The 14,709-nt window shown below is 54.1% G+C and overlaps 2 protein-coding genes across 2 annotated transcripts in view; one reads left to right on the forward strand and one right to left on the reverse strand.

Moving 5' to 3' along the window:
- Positions 1 to 8,219, reverse strand: part of C1RL (complement C1r subcomponent like) — a 60,974-nt gene extending 52,755 nt beyond the window's left edge. The window contains exon 1 of the mRNA XM_050747553.1: positions 8,210 to 8,219. The gene's annotated coding sequence lies outside the window, so the exon portion shown is untranslated. The remainder of the gene's footprint in view (positions 1 to 8,209) is intronic.
- Positions 1 to 12,152, forward strand: part of CLSTN3 (calsyntenin 3) — a 29,007-nt gene extending 16,855 nt beyond the window's left edge. The window contains exons 13-18 of the mRNA XM_050747550.1: positions 2,190 to 2,416; positions 2,741 to 2,911; positions 3,757 to 3,902; positions 4,141 to 4,276; positions 10,695 to 10,897; positions 11,145 to 12,152. Coding sequence (XP_050603507.1) covers positions 2,190 to 2,416; positions 2,741 to 2,911; positions 3,757 to 3,902; positions 4,141 to 4,276; positions 10,695 to 10,897; positions 11,145 to 11,285 — 1,024 coding nt within the window. The 3' untranslated portion in view covers positions 11,286 to 12,152. The remainder of the gene's footprint in view (positions 1 to 2,189; positions 2,417 to 2,740; positions 2,912 to 3,756; positions 3,903 to 4,140; positions 4,277 to 10,694; positions 10,898 to 11,144) is intronic.
- Positions 12,153 to 14,709: the final 2,557 nt, after the last annotated feature.

The raw sequence follows: 14,709 nt of genomic DNA on the forward strand, positions 1-14,709 counted from the left end.
GATTCCCAGAGCGGCAGCACAGCACAGCATTGCTCATTGCAGGGAGGATGTCTGTTGGAGTCTGTGCCTTCAGGGTCATCTGGGATTGTTTCCCAAGGGGCTTTGCCCTAGGCCTATCTGGATGACAGTGCAGATTGTAATAGGCCCTGCTCCATGTGGCACAGGAACTCAGCACATCGTGGGCATTGGCAGCTTCAGGGACTCTGAGCTCGTCACGCCTGCTGAGATTATGCCTTCTCCCTTTTTGCTCCAGCATTCAAGCTGGGCATGCTCAGTAACACTAATAATTACAGTTCTCTCTGCAAAATTGTTTCCACTAGCACCAGCATGTGGATCAGAGTCCCTGCTCCTGCATCGCTAACTCCACTGTGAAGTCTGCTTGTTCAAGTGGGGAAACGTCTTTACACATAAATTTCCCTGGTGCAAACCCAGGCCCCAAATGGTGCCTGTGGTTTAGTGGAAAGATCAGTGGACTTGGGCCATGTGTGGTGGCACATGCCTGTGGTCCCAGCTACTCAGGAGGCTGTGGCACGAAATCGCTTGAACCCGGGAGGCGGAGGTTGCAGTGAGCTGAGATGGCGCTACTACACTGCAGCCTGGGCAACAGAGTGAGACTCTGCAAAACAAAACAAAACAAAAATCAGTGGACCTGGAAGGAGAAGAATGGTTTAAGCCTTGACTCTTTTGTTTTCTCTGTCTTTCTTTTCTTTTTTGTGTTTTTGTTTTTGTTTTTGAGATAGGGTCTCACTCTGTCGCCCAGGCTGGAGTGCAGTGGCATGATCTTATTGGCTCACTGCAACCTCTGCCTCCTGGGCTCAAGTGTTCCTTCCACCTCAGCCTCCTGAGTAGCTGGGACTACAGGTGTCTGCCACCACACCTGGATAATTTTTGTATTTTTTGTAGAGACAGGGTTTCACTATGTTGCCCAGGCTGATCTTGAACTCCTAAACTCAAGGGATCCTCCCGCCTCAGCCTCCCAAAGTGCCAATATTACAGGCATGAGCCACCATGCCCAGCCTAAGCTTTAGGCATTTTACAGCATAGAAATGAGGTTATAATGAAATATGGGCCAGGTGCGGTGGCTCACGACTGTAATCCCAGCACTTTGGGAAGCCGAGACGGGCGGATCACCTGAGGTCAGGAGTTCAAGACCAGCCTGACCAATATGATGAAATCCCATCTCTACTAAAACTACAAAAGTTAGCCAGGCATGGTGGCCTGTGCCCTATAATCCCAGCTACTCCGGAGGCTGAGGCAGGAGAATCACTTGAACTCAGGAGGCAGAGGTTGCAGTGAGCCAAGATTGCACCATTGCACTCCAGCCTGGGCAACAGGAGTGAAACTCTACCAAAAAAAAAAAAAACAAAAAAACCCCAAAACCCAAAGAAACCCCAAAAAACAAAAAACAGACAAACAAACAAACAAAAGAAATAATATGGGAAAAATGCTTCATAAACTGGCAAGGGCTATTGATTGTGAGGTGTTGGTATTACTGGTAAAAGGTGGGGCTAAATGTGATCCTGAGGGCATCACTCCTGAGCAGCTGTACTGTTGGTTGGTCTGGCTCAACGGAGTCCTCTAGGGATAGCTTGTCCTGGTGCCTGGATCCTAAAGCTTCATGAGACGGTGGATCTAGGTCCAAGGTGGCCAGATGATCTCACCTACCAAAGTGTGTTTCCCCACTATTGAAGGGAATGAAAGACACACGAAAGAGGAGGACATCCTTTGATAGATGTCCACCCTCTACTTTTATTGTTGAATAATTTTGGGCGCATATGTGCTAGATAGTATACTGTTATGTATTTTTAAACTCCTGGATAAAGAACCATGTGTGTATATATACATGTTTGTCAGTTCAGTTTGCTTTATTTTTCATTAAAATAGCATTTATAGGTACTCCATAATCCTGGGGTAGGGCATTGATGGTGTGATCACACCCACAGGTTGGGGTTACCTGACTTTCTGTCCTCAACATTTTCCTTAGTGACATCCTACCAGGAAAGGATATGTCCCCCTTCAACTGCTATGGGGGTTGGGGTGCAGAGGCATGACCCCCTTTCTTCCCTTGCCCCTCCCTGACATGAGATGCTCTATGATAGAGGTAGCTGGGGCAGGGAGTGAAACAGAATGTAGGTTTTCAGGGAGGAAGTGTTGGGGTCACATGCTGCTTCTCCTCCTTTCTCACATAGATGCTTCAGTGAAGAGTCCTGTGTATCCATCCCTGAAGTGGAGGGCTATGTGGTGGTCCTTCAGCCCGATGCCCCCCAGATCCTGCTGAGTGGCACTGCCCATTTTGCCCGCCCAGCCGTGGACTTTGAGGGAACGGAGGGCGTCCCTTTGTTCCCTGATCTTCAAATCACCTGCTCCATTTCTCACCAGGTGGAGGCCAAAAAGGATGAAAGTTGGCAGGGCACAGGTAAGGATGACTCCGGGGAGTAACACCATCCAGAGAACCAGCCAGTGTCTGAAGCCAGAGTGCGGGAGAACTCCTGGGGCTGAAAGCAGAAAGTGACTCCACCCTGTGTTTGTCTGACTAAACAACTTCCCTTTAAGAAGGAGAGCAAGTGGGAAACCCATGAGTGGAAATGAATTGCTGCATAATGATATTCTTGAAAATGGTGCTGCCTTCCCTTTCCCTGATCCTGGAAAGGGAGGGAGAGTGGTGGTGAGGGGATGGCTGGGACTCAGAACCTCTGTGGGCCCTTTGGCTCTGACCCAGACCCTGCTCTCCCCAACCCAGTGACAGACACACGCATGTCGGATGAGATTGTGCACAATCTGGATGGCTGTGAAATTTCTCTGGTGGGGGATGACCTGGACCCCGAGCGGGAAAGCCTGCTCCTGGACACGACCTCCGTGCAGCAGCGAGGGCTGGAGCTCACCAACACATCTGCCTACCTCACCATTGCTGGCAAGTGGGGCCTGAGGGCCTGTCCTCTGTGTGTGTGGGCCCCTCCTGAAAAGTAAGGGCCTGGGAAGCCCAGAGGGTCCTTCCTCTGGGTCGGGGGATGTGGACAAGTGCCGTTTTGCATTTTCCTAGCCTGGAAGATCCTCTGGCTTTGATTGTCCCTAGGGGAGGTGTGCTGGGTTTAGGCTCCGAATGCTTCTCTCTTCCTGCTCCTCTGCATAGCCTGGCTCACCTCCACTTCTGGTCCCACTCCTGTTTCCATTCAGGCTTCTCTCCTTCCTCTCCTCCTTCGGCTCATCTCTGCCCAGCTCTCTAACCCTCTAGCTGTTTGTTACTGGTCATCTCTGTTGTACAGCTCTCTCATCTCACGTGCACAACAGAGCTTTACAAGAAGTGCTCATCTCTTAGTGAATAGTGGGAGAGATGATTTGGTAGTTTCCAAAGGAAGCCAGGAGGGAGAATGGAGAAGGTGGAGATCACCAGTTCCCTTCTATTTCCACTCCTTTCCAGGGCTCGCTGAGGCCTTCTGTGTTTTCCTCTTTCTCAGACTCCTTCCTGCTTGCCATCTCGCTTTCTGTCTTTCAGGATGTCTTTATCTCCTTCTTTCCATTCCTCCTCAGAACCTACAGAGCAGGAAACGGAGCCTTGATCTCTCCATCCTAGTTAGGCAGAGAGGGCAGGGATGGAGGGGAGCATCTCTCCCTTTGACCTCAGTTCGCACTTCTGCAGAGATGGGGCTGACCCGCTCTACAGCTTGTGTGGTGTCAGCTGGTGGGAGTCCAGCAGAGAGGGTCCTGCCCAGGTCCTGCCTCCACTGGACCTGCCCTGAGGTGCTTCCTCATCTCCAGGGGTGGAGAGCATCACTGTGTATGAAGAGATCCTGAGGCAGGCTCGTTATCGGCTGCGACACGGAGCTGCCCTCTACGCCAGGAAATTCCGGCTTTCCTGCTCGGAAATGAATGGCCGTTACTCCAGCAATGAATTCATCGTGGAGGTACCTAGAGAGTCTCCTTCCTTCCGCAGTTACCCACCCCCAGAAAGGAGCTGAGGTGGCATGGACTCAAAATGTTAGCTGGTGGGCATGGACATGGCAGTGTGGAGGGCTGCTGGACCCTGCGGTGGGTGGAGAAGAAGGCGATGGGGGCAGTAGTTAGGAGACGGGGCCGGGCTCTAGAGAAGTGAGGAAGACCTGGGAGAAGCGTATGTGCCCATGGAGGCCTCCCTCTGCCCAGGTCAATGTCCTGCACAGCATGAATCGGGTTGCCCACCCCAGCCACGTGCTCAGCTCCCAGCAGTTCCTGCACCGTGGGCACCAGCCCCCGCCTGAGATGGCTGGACACAGCCTGGCCAGCTCCCACCGAAACTCCAGTACGTAAGCCTGGTGGGGCTGGGCAGGGAGGGGAAGGTGGCAGGTCAGTGGGTTGGGACACGTATCCTCCCCTCCACCTGTGGGAGAGGACAAGGGGGGTGGAGCAATGGGTTCTGTTCCCCTGTGATACCTGCCTTAGTTGACAGCTACGGACCAATCCCTCTCTCCCTTTGGATCACTCACTTTCCCTTGTGAAGAACATGAGCCTTGCGTCATTGTAGGGGTGCTTATTCCTGGAATCATAAAAGTCAGTGTGGGTTTAGAAGTGTTTGTTTTTCCTGATGATGCCTCCTTCTCCAGCCCCAAGCAATATCAAATTAGCCCTGGACCTAGGATCCTCTGTGGTGAAGCTATCAAGCATTTACTAAGCACCTACTGTGTACTAGCACTGTCCTAAGATGATCTAAATGATTTATAGGATAGATACAGTCCCTATCCCCAAGGAGAGAATTGGTACTATTACATGTAAAATTATGTGCTATGTGTGCAGTCACAAGAATATTTCTAAAAAATATATGCAAATATGCAAAGCATTACATTCAGATGGAGTGCTGCCCTTCAAAGCTGCCCTTCAAAGCAACCTGGCCATGGTCCCAAAGGTTCCCAGTCATGGTCCTTTACCAATGGTGCAACTTTATTTTCAACTTTTGAGTTGCATAATTGTAGAAAAACCAGAAAATAAATATCAAATATTTCTTTTAAAGAAGAAAAATCAGGCCAGGCACAGTGGCTCACGCCTGCAATCCCAACACACTGGGAGGCTGAGGCGGGAGGATCACTTGAGCCCAGGAGTTTGAGACCAGCCTGGGCAACATAGTGAGACTCTGTCTTTACAAAAAATTAAAAAAATTAACTGGGCATGGTAGCACTTGCCTGTAGTCCTAGCTACTTGGGAGGCTGAGGTAGGAGGATCTCTTGGGCCTGGGAGGCTGAGGCTACAGTGAGCCATGATCACACCATTGCATTCCAGTCTGGGAGACAGAGCAAGACTCTGTGTCCAAAAAAAAAAAAAAAAGAAGATGACGAAGAAAAATCAGCCATAATTTCATCAGAGAGGAAACCACTGATAATATGAGATTTTCTGTTCCAGTCTTTTTTCTATGCCTAATTTTTCCTTTTTATAGAGTTAGGATTAACCTATTTTGTGACCTGATATTTACACTTCATATTATAAAACAAGTATTCTCCCACGTTATTAAAAATTGCTACTGATGCTGATGTTGTTGAAAGTGATTTTTGGAACCCCTTCTTAGAATTGCTTTCAGAGCCCATTTATGAGGTGCATTTATTTTTGTTATTTTTTGGACATAACTTGCTTTTGACCCTGTTCAGTGTTACTCAACTTCATCATCCACTTTTGCCAAAGTTGACTCTGGATATAGTTCTAAGTTTTTAAACATTAAACCCACTCTCAAAGGCCGTAGACTGGTCACCTTTGAAAAAAGTCAAAAGGTTGTGCCACAGGCTCTTAAGGCAATTCTCAAAGGATTCCACGAGTGCTTTCCTGGAAGAAGTTCGTGGTCTGTGAATACTACGTGAAAGTACAGAGCTTATTTCAATGTATGTGATGGTAATAATAGTTATAACAAACACAGGGTGCTCTCATCATGTGCCAGGCACCGTGCTGGGGGATTACGCATATTAACTCATTTAGCCATCATAAACAACCAATGAAATGGGTACCAGAATTATCCCCTTTACAGGCAAGGAAACAGAGGCACAGAGAGTTCAAGTGCCTTACCCAAGTTCACACAGCTAGAAAGTAAGTGGAGCCAGGATTTAAATCCAAGAGGCATGATTTCAGTCTGTGCACTAACCATGGCCCTCACCCCTCTCGCCAGATGTTGGATGCTTTAAAAAAGATTAGTCTGATAACTTTAGAGTTGTACATAATTAGGGGGAGCCCCTGAGGGGCTTCCCAGGGTTTTCTGACAGAGGCCAGCTCCTCTGATGCCCCCAGGGATTCAGTCTGGCTTCCTCTCCTCCTGCAGCGGCCACCACCTACGCTGTCTCTTATGTTTTCTTTTTTCTGGGACTGGCTCCCTTCTTCCTTGCTTTCTCTGAAAACAATTGCAGAGGTTTTTGGGAGGGGGAGACAGGGTCTTGTTCTGTCGCCTAGGCTGGAGAACAGTGGTAATCAGCTCACTGGAGCCTCGAACTTCTGAGCTCAAGCAATCCTCTTGCCTTAGCCCCCCGAGGAGCAGATGCATGCCACTATGCTGGCTATTTTTAAGATTTTTTTTTATAGAGACAAGGTCTCACTTTGTTGTTCAGGCTGGTCTTGAACTCCCGGGCTCAAGCACTCATCCTGGCTCAGCTTCTGAAGTGCTGGGATTACAGGTGTGAGCCGCCGCATGTGGACTTGCAGAGGCCTTTTTCAGTGTTCTACTGTGATTCACTATAGCAAGTAGGTGGAAGTGAGGATTCGCCGGGAATATAAGGCATAACCAAGCTGCAAAGATTCAGAGAAGTTTCACACAGTATTTAGTCAATAGAGACATGTTAGCAAACCAAACCTATTTATTTCAAATAAACTCTTGAGGCCAGCTATGTATTTTTTTTCCTTCTTGTGATTCCATAGCACTTTCTCCAGTTCTTTCATTGGGGATCATTCCACTCAATCTTTTCTGGGTTGGATACTAGGTCCTGCTACTCGGATTAGGCTCAAGGTAGATAGGGGTGCTGCCCAGCCTGGTGAGACTCTCGATCCTTACTTTCTTTGGTATAAGGCCCGAGGTGAGGGACTTCTTGTTCTAAGAGCCCAGCACCTTCTCCCCTGAGTGTCCAGCTGCCCTGCATGGGCTGGCCTGGCGGGCAGCGCTTCTCACCCCTCGGCCCCTGGAGCAGTGTCTGCACATGGCACCCTTTCACCTCCCCACAGTGAAGCCCAGTCTCCCATCCTTTGTTCTGAGCTCATGTCCAGGCTGATCAAGCTTCCCTCAGATTTCAGTTGAGAGCAGCAGTTTTCCTTTGCTGCTTCTCTTATTTTGGCCTGAGAAGGACACAGAGTTCATAGCTTCCCTGAGGGCACTGGTGATTGGCATGCCTGAGCTGACAGGCCGTTCATTGCATAAAACCTCTTCTATATGCCTTTTCTGACTCCGCAAGCTGCTCCCTCCCTTTCACCTGCAAGCGCCGAGTGGTGTTGCAGAATTGTGGTTTCACAATATCCAACCGTTCTAAACATGCAGAAGCAGTGAGAGGCGCCATCTCCTCCAGTGGCACAGAGGCCCATCGCTCTAAATCTCCTAAGTGCACCAGAGAAAGAGAGACCAATGTGAACTGGAACCAGTGTAAACTGGAACAGTCAGGGGATATTTTATGGCACATGTAGAGTTTGCATTTGGACCTGAAGTGTAGAAGGGAGTTTTGCATGGGCATGAGAAAGAATGAGAATTTGAGAACTGGGGGTAGATGGGTGGTTAGGAGTGTTTACGGTTAGAGAGAATAAGGTTGGTTAAGAAGAGTGAGCCAAGATGATGAGGGTATTGTGCATCTACTCATATCAAATTTTGATGCCTGCCAGAATCACCTGGGGAGCTTTAAAAACTCTTGGCACCTAAATCACACCCTAGAATGTCTAGCGCGTGGGAGCCATGTATCAGTGGTTTTTAAAAATCCCATGTGATCTTTAAAAGTTTGGGAATAATTTTCCTCCTTTGTTTCCTACAAGTATCTGAAGCTTTGCAGAGTTAGAAAGCAATAGGACCGAAAGAAAATGAATGAGGAAGTAAGGAGGAACAGGTAATGATGAAATAAAGATCAAATGAAGCCAGGGAATAAAGTCAGCTCATAACATGCATACTATGAGATGCCGCGCAGTTGCTACCATGGGCCAGAATTTTGACTCTGAGCTTCTTTGAAGCTAAAGCAAAAGGAAACCTGAGCAGTTCTGAAAGCCATGATGGAGCCAAACGCTATTTCATGAAAAGCCCCGGGACTGTGAGCAGAAAGAAATCTCTCCCGGGGCTCTTCGCAGAGGGCACCGTGTGGGGCTGTGGGCAGGGCTTCCAACAGTGTCCTCGCAATCCCACAGGCCATTTGCTAAGTCACCCCTTGTGTTGGCTCTGGAGGTCATTCAAGGCTGGAATTAACTGCTCACATCTCAGGTAGCAAGAAAAGTTGACCGTACTACTTAAATCCTTGATTTTTATCTGTAGCTGATTTAAAAATCCTCCCATCTCCCTGGGCTGCTGACTCATCTTAAACTAATTAACCAGACTTGTCTGCTTGTAGATACAGTGTCTGCATTTTGTCTTTCCTGTGGTCATTTCTTATTGTCCTGGCAATCAACTTGTCATTTCCTTCATTAGGCCAGGAGCTCGGAGGGACACTGCGTTGATTAAGGCACAAACCAGCTTTAGCTCATCACCATTGTGTGCTTACAGCAAGTTCACCTGCTTTGGCCTCCACTCTGAGGCTGGGGTCACCACTCTTTCTAGAGCCTAGGCTTAGCCACCGGGCCCACCTGCCAGTGGAGGCACTGCCCCTAGGTCTGGTCTGTTGACATGGAGACCTGAGAGGCACTATTTTCTGCCGATGGGCAGAAGAGGCAGCTCTGTCCCCTCCTCCCTCATCCCCTGTTCCCAGGCAGTTGGGAAATACTGATCCAGCCAGTCCTGTCTTCACCTTGGAACCAGTGTCGAGGGAGTGTGCCCCAGCAGAGTCCGTTCTAATTGGCTAGTGGCCTCAAGTGGGCTGTGGGTCGGGTCAGGATGGAGACCAACTTGGCAGACAGCCATCAGGGCGGCCTCAGGGAGGTGTGTGGCCTGCCCAGGCAGGGCGTTCTCCACACACCTGCTTGGCCCTGGCGTGCGTGGCAGCGGAGTGTGCTGGCTGCTGGGGAGGGGGCGCTGCAGCACGGTGTGTGTGTGGGCGCAGGGGAGCTTCTGGGCCATGTACTTCCCTACGCTCTGCTCTGTCTATTGACACATGAGTCTCGGGCTGTAGGTAATTTGGGGACGGGGCTGGGATGTGATGTGTGCATGTTTCTAGGAGCTTGCTTGTGTGATTGCCGGTCTCTGTGTGTGTTTGGGGCACACATACATGGAATAGTCCCTCAGCAACGGGACTGGGACTGCCCAGGGAGAAGCCGTGTGCATGCATGGTGGGCAGGGGTGTGCACCCATGTGGGGAGTAGTGACCCAGCTGCCCGTAAGGGCCCTGGGCTTGGGGGTGCGTGTGTGGGGTCTCTACCTCCACCTGCTGTCCCTGGGGCTGCGGGCTTTCCTGCTTTGCTTCCTTGTGCTTCTCCGAGAGCTGTGTGTGTGTGTGCAGGAAGCAGGCAGGGCTGTGCTCACGGTGGCTCGCTCTGTGGCCCTCACGGCCCATGTCTGTAGTGTCTATGTCTTCCTTCAGGGGGCTGCCTGGTCTGCCCAGCTGGTGGGGAGCTGGGTGACGCTGCACATATGGCTCTGCTGTGCCTTACTGGAGACCCTCAGATGCGTTCCTTTACTCCCGCTGTGTGAGCAGGCGGCCAGGTGGCTGGTGTGGGCCGGCACGCAGGCTGGCAGAGGCCTGGCTCCGGTGTGGGGTGTGGCGATCTTTGTGCAGCTGTGTGCCCACACGGTCTTCCTGAGCATGTACCTGTGCATGCACATGTGCTTTGCCGCCATCAGCTCTCAGGTCCGTGTGAGAATGCACGCGCCGTTCTGTGTCTCACTGCCTTTGAAGGCCCATGCCCCTCTGAACCTGGGCATCAAAGTGGGGCTGCAGGGCCGGAAGCATGGCAGAGCCATGGGGGAGGCAGGTACGCCTCAAGGGGAGATGTTGGGGAAGCAGGAACCCCAGACGTCCAGGAGCCCCAAGCCCACCAGGAGAAGGGAGGTGTCACGGAGTGAGCTCAGCCCAGGTGGGTAAGGGAAGGGGTTGCTCTGTGCCCCTTGGACTTGTCCCCAGCCTCAGGTGCTAGTGCCCTCTTCCTGCAGCCAGGCCAGGCTTGGAGCTGCGTCTCCTCCTGCACAGCCAAGCTCATGTAGGGGCCCCGCCCCTCCCTCACTGGGCACTGGCACCTCTTTCCTAGGCTGAGTGGTCTCTGGGGAAGGCACAGGTGGAATGACAGGGGCAGATTCCAGTCCTTGCCCTCTGTCCTGTGCGAATAGAGCTGGTCACGACAGTGTTGGGTTGAGAGTCTTTTTCCTCTGCTGCCCTTGCCTGTCTGTACACCTGCCACCCTCTGTGTTTGTCCCTTTACCTTGCAGCAGCTCCCTTCCTCCCCTCTCGTCTCCTGCCCTTCCTGGCGGGCTGTTTCTCTTCTGGCTTCTCTAGGTGCTCCTCTCTTCTCGGCCACTGTGGGTTCTGCCCTGGGACTCCTTCAGCCTGGGCTGCCTCTTTTCCTACCCAGCCCCCTGTCTGAGTGCCCCCAGGTGTGCCTGGTCACGTTCTGCTCACCCCCCGCCCCCCGCACTCTCTCTGCAGTGATTCCCAGCGCCGCGACCCTCATCATTGTGGTGTGCGTGGGCTTCCTGGTGCTCATGGTCGTCCTGGGCCTGGTGCGCATCCATTCCCTTCACCGCCGCGTCTCAGGGGCTGGCGGGCCTCCAGGGGCCTCCGGTGACCCCAAGGACCCCGACCTCTTCTGGGATGACTCAGCTCTCACCATCATTGTGAACCCCATGGAGGTGAGAGGCTGGGGAAGGGGGTTCTGTAGGGTCAAGACTGTGGAGCACACACTGGGAGAACTCCTGAGGAGGGGCAGGCCCCGGTGGAGGCTGTTCGCAGAGCTGCAGTGAGCAGGAGGGAGAGAGGTTCAGGCAGGGAAGGGGGTGCAAAGGGGATAAGGGGACCGAGGGAAGTGTGGCCCCTGAAAGAGAGGCTGGGGTGTGTGCAGGCCATTGATCCCTTCTCCTCTCTGTTCCCGCCCTCCAGTCCTACCAGAATCGGCAGGCCTGTGTGGCAGGGGCTGCGGGGGGCCAGCAGGAGGACGAGGACAGTAGTGACTCGGAGGTGGCCGACTCCCCCAGCAGCGACGAGAGACGCATCATCGAGACCCCCCCACACCGCTACTGAGGCCGACACCTCTCCCCACGCAGAGGGAGAATTCTGCCCTGGTGAAACAGACACTCCAGACGTGGGAGAAGGACCTTCTGGGAGAACAGAGACCAAGAGGGAGAGAGGCTTCAGAACCAGTCCTCCTTTCATCTCAAAACCCCAGCGGGCCCTCTGGAGTCTGCCCTGCCCCTCCCCTAGCCCCCCATCCCTCGCCTCTGCGCTGTCATGCTCCTGGTGTGCCCCTTGCACTGGGGCTGGCTGGGTTGGAAAGTGGGCTGGACTTCAGTTGCCTTTCTACCCCCGATGGCATCTGCCCCCTTAGCAGTCACTGTGTTGGGGAGAGGGTGATGATTGCAATGGCTGGGGCTGGAGCTGGGAGTGGGATTGAAGGAAACCCTCTCCTCTCCCCTTCCCTTCTCTCTCCTGTCCATGGGAAGCTTCTCTCCCTCTGCAGGACTCCCTCAGCTGGGCTGTCGTCCCTGCTTCTCTTATGATCGCCCCACCTCGTTTCCATTTCAGTCTGGGGACCCCGCTTCTCCCTCCTTTCCAACTTCCTTCCTTTCTTGTCCTGTTTCCCTTCCTGCCCTTGCAGTCCTGAGGTCCTGCAGCCCCGGCCCCTCCTCTGTGACCTGGTGTGGCCAAGTTGCGGGGACGGGAGGTGATGTGGGGGCCCCAGGTGTATATATATAATGTATATTTTTTCAATGTTGTCGTGAGTGCAGCCCCTGTGTTCCCGTGTGCAGCTCACGGCCTTGTGTGTGTGTGTGTGTGTGTGTGTGTGTGTGTGTGGCATCGTCATGTCCTGGGGCAGGGGCGGGGGGATGGGTGTGGTGAGGGAAGGGACATATCCTAGGGTTTTCAAATAAAACAATCAGAAAAAAAAAAGCTCTGTGAGGTGTCTCCTGCCTGCCTGGTCCTGTGTGGGCGTGACGGAGGCTCTGAGGCCTCAGGGGCTCTTTTGGTCTCTGCGCAGGGCTGAAGTGAGGTGGGCAGGGCTGGTGATCTTGAGGGCCTGACCGGGTAAGTCCTCAGGATGCCAGATCACCTGGAAAGTAAACTGGGGCAGAAGGTTCCCACGCCCCCTTCCTTCAGTACCCCCTGGAAAAGTATAGAAGATTCAGGGAACCTTCTATAGCCCAGTGCCTTGTAGGGGCGCTGCCAACCCCACCCCACAACTTGGAACATATTGCCTGTGCACACGGGCTCCCTGCTGGGTGTCCCCAGGGAGAAGGCAGGCAACCCTGATATTTGTACCAAAGGGATCTAGAGACTGTTCCCAGGCTGAGCCTTCCCTGCTGGCCAAGGTTCAGACCCAGGGGATATCTGCCTTCCTTGCCCATGTCCTCGTGGCCACCTCACATGGCTGCTGAATGGCCTCGGCCCTCTCCACGCTGGCCCAGCCCCTGGCCTGACAGCAGGCAGAGTCTGGCCCTTCCGCAGCCTTTTGGGCCACTAGTTCTCTGACCCAGGTCTTACTTAACCCGCAGGTGATAAAGGATGGTAACCCGAAGGGGTTATTTCAGAAGAGTGAACTGCTGGTGGGAGCATCCCTCCGGTGCTGTCCTGGCCCAGGAAATACCAGGGATCCAAGTCTTAGTTCCTTCCTGCAGCATGAGGGGGTAGGGCATCCTTAGGCTCTTCCTGGTTCTCTGCGGTTGCCTGTAGCGCAGTTGGGGTGGAGGTGGGTGCTCCACCTGACGCCTGTTCTGATATCTACAAGGTACCATTGTCCTTGCCCATGGCTGCAAACTCCCAGCTGTGTGTTGATGCCTCCATATTTTTATCTCCCACCTGAATCTCTCTCCTAACTCATATTTGCAACTACCTATTGGCATACTCACCTGCCCTTCCTGTGCCTCAGACTCCACCTTTCCCCGATTTCTCTGTGACCTATCCCTATCACCTTTCACCCATTTGCCTATGCCAGAAATCTGAGAGTCAGCCTAGATTCCTCCCTCTCCCTCAACCCGATGGCCAAATGGTGACGAAATTCTGTTGTTCTTACCCCTTAAAATCTCTCCAATAGGTCTTTTGCTTTCTATTCCCCCTATCGCTGCCGCTGCCTTGACCGGCACCTTCTGTGTTTTTGCCTGGTCTGTGGCAAAAGCCTCCCCCCTGCCCTCTACCTGCCTCCCCCCTGCCCTCCACCTGCCTCCCCCCGCCCTCCACCTGCCTACCCCCTGCCCTCCACCTGCCTTCCCCCTGCCCTCCACCTGCCTCCCCCATGCCCTCCACCTGCCCTCCCACCTGCCCTCCCACCTGCCCTCCACCTGCCTCCCCCTGCCCTCCACCTGCCTCCCCCCGCCCTCCACCTGCCCTCCACCTGCCCTGCACCTGCCTCCCCCCTGCCCTCCACCTACCTCCTCCCTGCCCTCTACCTGCCTCCCCCCTGCCCTCTACCTGCCTCCCCCCTGCCCTCCACCTGCCTCCCACCTGCCCTCCACCTGCCTCCCCCTGCCCTCCACCTGCCCTCTCACGTGCCCTCCACCTGCCCTCCACCTGCCTCACCCCTGCCCTCCACCTGCCTTCCCCCTGCCCTCCACCTGCCCTCCACCTGCCTCCCCCCTGCCCTCCACCTGCCTCCCACCTGTCCTCCACCTGCCTCCCCCCTGCCTTCCACCTGCCTCCCCCCTGCCCTCCACCTGCCTCCCCCTTGCCCTCCACCTGCCTCCCACCTGCCTCCCCCCTGCCCTCCATCTGCCTCCCCCCTGCCCTCCACCTGCCTCCCACCTGCCCTCCACCTGCCTCCCACCTGCCCTCCACCTGCCTCCCCCCTGCCCTCCACCTGCCTCCCCCCTGCCCTCCACCTGCCCTCCATCTGCCTCCTACCTGCCCTCCACCTGCCCTCCACCTGCCTCCCACCTGCCCTCCACCTGCCTCCCCCCTGCCCTCCACCTGCCTCCCCCCGCCCTCCACTTGCCTCCCACCTGCCTCCCCCCGCCCTCCACCTGCCTTCCCCCTGCCCTCCACCTGCCTCCCCCCTGCCCTCCACCTGCCTCCCCCCTGCCCTCCATCTGCCCTCCACCTGCCTCCCCCCTGCCCTCCACCTGCCCTCCACCTGCCCTCCACCTGCCTCCCCTCTGCCCTCCACCTGCCTCCCCCCTGCCCTTGTCTCCTGTGCCTTGCTCCACTCCAACCCATCCTCAACTCTGGATCTCAGTGGCCTTTCTCAAGTGCAACTCCGTTTGGACCACTCTCCGGTATAGCAATTTTCCTACCTCCTCGACAGGCCTGGGTCGCGTCCCGACGCCTTAGCCCCTTAACCCAGATGGAGCAGGTCCTGCCTTCCTCCTTCTCTGGCCTCTTTGCAGCTACCACCCCTGCACCCCTGCGGTGGGGTCACAGACATCATGTATGCTTCCCACACGCACCCTGCTCTTTCTCGCCTCTGTGTCTGCAGGTATTGTTCCCTCTCCCTGGCATGTCCCTTACCCATTGTGTG

The sequence above is a fragment of the Macaca thibetana genome, chromosome 11, assembly GCF_024542745.1.
Source record: "Macaca thibetana thibetana isolate TM-01 chromosome 11, ASM2454274v1, whole genome shotgun sequence".
In the NCBI taxonomy this organism is placed as follows: Eukaryota; Metazoa; Chordata; class Mammalia; order Primates; family Cercopithecidae; genus Macaca; species Macaca thibetana.